This window comes from Eucalyptus grandis, chromosome 1, assembly GCF_016545825.1.
Source record: "Eucalyptus grandis isolate ANBG69807.140 chromosome 1, ASM1654582v1, whole genome shotgun sequence".
Taxonomy (NCBI): domain Eukaryota; kingdom Viridiplantae; phylum Streptophyta; class Magnoliopsida; order Myrtales; family Myrtaceae; genus Eucalyptus; species Eucalyptus grandis.
The window spans coordinates 27,826,137-27,828,313 of NC_052612.1; the positions used below are offsets into that span (position 1 = coordinate 27,826,137).

The 2,177-nt window shown below is 46.9% G+C and overlaps 1 protein-coding gene across 1 annotated transcript; it reads right to left on the reverse strand.

Annotated features, from left to right (window-relative positions):
- Positions 1-325: 325 nt before the first annotated feature.
- Positions 326-1,911, reverse strand: LOC104435534 (UDP-glycosyltransferase 73B4). Its single transcript, XM_010048268.3, is given in 2 exon segments — positions 326-892; positions 895-1,911. Coding segments are annotated over 2 exon segments (1,482 nt in total). The 5' UTR covers positions 1,874-1,911; the 3' UTR covers positions 326-389.
- Positions 1,912-2,177: the final 266 nt, after the last annotated feature.

The window sequence follows — 2,177 nt, forward strand, 5'->3', positions numbered from 1 at the left end:
TTCCAATCCACAAATGTAACAGCAAGCCACTGAAAAAAGAAAATGCGTCTTCATCTTGTCATTGATTTTGAGAGAGTAGGAGAATGCATGAGAAGCTCGCAAAGATATGGATATTAGTCACCCATCTAGTGTTTGAATGAGAAACCTTTGCCAAAGAAAAACAGTCATAAATCGATATTTTTCCAAAATATGCCCAGTTAAATTCGGTGCATAAAAAAGTGCTCGGACTCTTGTCATGATAAATTGAATCGATCATACTTTAAGAAACAGTAAAAATCCAAACTCCATCTAATAATGGAAAGCAAGGAGCGTTTACATGTGTTTCTTGCGCTATGATTGCCCTTGCCTATCTCGTAAGTAATTAAGGAGTCTACAAATTTATTTTACCCTCAAAACTTCAATGAAACGTCGGAAACTCCACATAGCTGATCGATTAGCTTGTTGAGAGTCTCATGGCTCGAGCCACCTTCTTTTACCGCTCGCCTAGCCGCTCTTCCTAGGGCTTGGGCCCTTTCCCTGGCCCTCCTCCCCTTCTCTCCACCCATCAGCTCCCTCACACCGTCACAAACTTCTTCCCTGGGAACACACATCCTTCGTCCCGACCAGTCTGCCCAGTTCAACCCGATTCCCGCCCCAAGCCCGCTTACGACTAGCTTCACGTTCAACGGTTGTTCCGCCATCATTGGCCAAGCCAGGATTGGCACGCCTGCCGATATGCTCTCCAGAACCGAGTTCCAACCACAGTGGCTCAGGAACCCGCCTATTGACCTGTGACCCAATATCTGCCGCTGGTCGACCCATTCCCTTACTATCAAGCCCTTACCTGATTTCACGCCCTCTTCCACATCTTTTGGCACACACCAGGTCGTTGACCGTACCACCCATATGAATGGAACCCCGATTCCTTCAACCCGAATGCAATTTCGTCCAATTGGGCGTTCGCCACATCAGCCTGCGTCCCGAACGAGACATATAGTACGGACGCCGGTGTGACTTGCTCGGTGAGCCATTGCATTGCACTAAGACTATGCTTTATTTGATTACAATTGTTGAACTTTTCGCAATCTTTGAGCTTCTTGTCATCATCACACAGGAAAAGAGGACCTACACACCAAGCTTTGGCTCCATTATGATAAAACGACTCGAAAGATGAGATATGGCTTCTCTCTAGTTCCTCGAAGCTGTTGATAATGACGCCCCAACTATTCACATCGGCCTCAGCGACTTCCCACAAGAACTGACAAGCCGGATTGTTCAGATCCAAATTCCTTATTGACTCTGGGACGTCCGAGATCGCCAGGTCAAACGGGACCCTCATACCTGGAAGATCTAAAGAACTAGGGTTCTGGGAAGCCGCTGGCTTCAAATGAGGCATGTGTTGGCATAAGGATTTAGAAATGGCCATTGCGAGGACACTCATCCCATGGAACACCAGCCTAGGAACACCAAAGGCTCGGCATGACTCGAGGGTCCAGCCGAGAAAGAAATCGGAGATGACGCATAGAGGAAGGCCGGCCTCTGAAGCCGACATGGACGCTAGGACATCCTCAAAAGGCTTCTTGAGCTGCTTGGTGGCGCTGAGGAAGGCAAAGTGTAGGTCCATCGAGGGAAGCTGGGAGGTGTTTTCACAGCCTTTCGGGAGGCCATAACCGTTGGATGGGAATGGGATTTCGATGACCTGAATTGTGGGAGAATTTACTAAGTGTTGGGTGATTGACTTGGCATTTGAAGGAGTTGTGATGATGGTCACTTCGATGTTCTTGCGAAAAAGTGCCTTTGACAGGTCTAGTAAGGGCAGTGTGTGGCCGTGGGCCATGAAAGGGAAGATCACAACATGGGGCTGTCGTTGTTGGGTGGACATTGGAGAAGGCATGCTGAATCTGACGTTTTGCGGGTATTAACGTTCGAGGGGGTTATTGTTTTTGGTCTTGGAGAGGCGTGGAGGTTTACGCATGTATATGTAGAGAACCAAGCCCTACCTAGTGGCCATATTTATATATAGTTTATATTTTCTTTGATAGGAAAGTGGATCAATAGTAGCTCGTCGTTGACTTCCACACGAGGAAGGGTGTCAGCGACTATAATAAGTTGGGACGCCCACCAAGAAACTCTTATAGAATGGGATGATTACACAAATTATCCATGGATTTTGATCCAATATATAATATAATTTATAA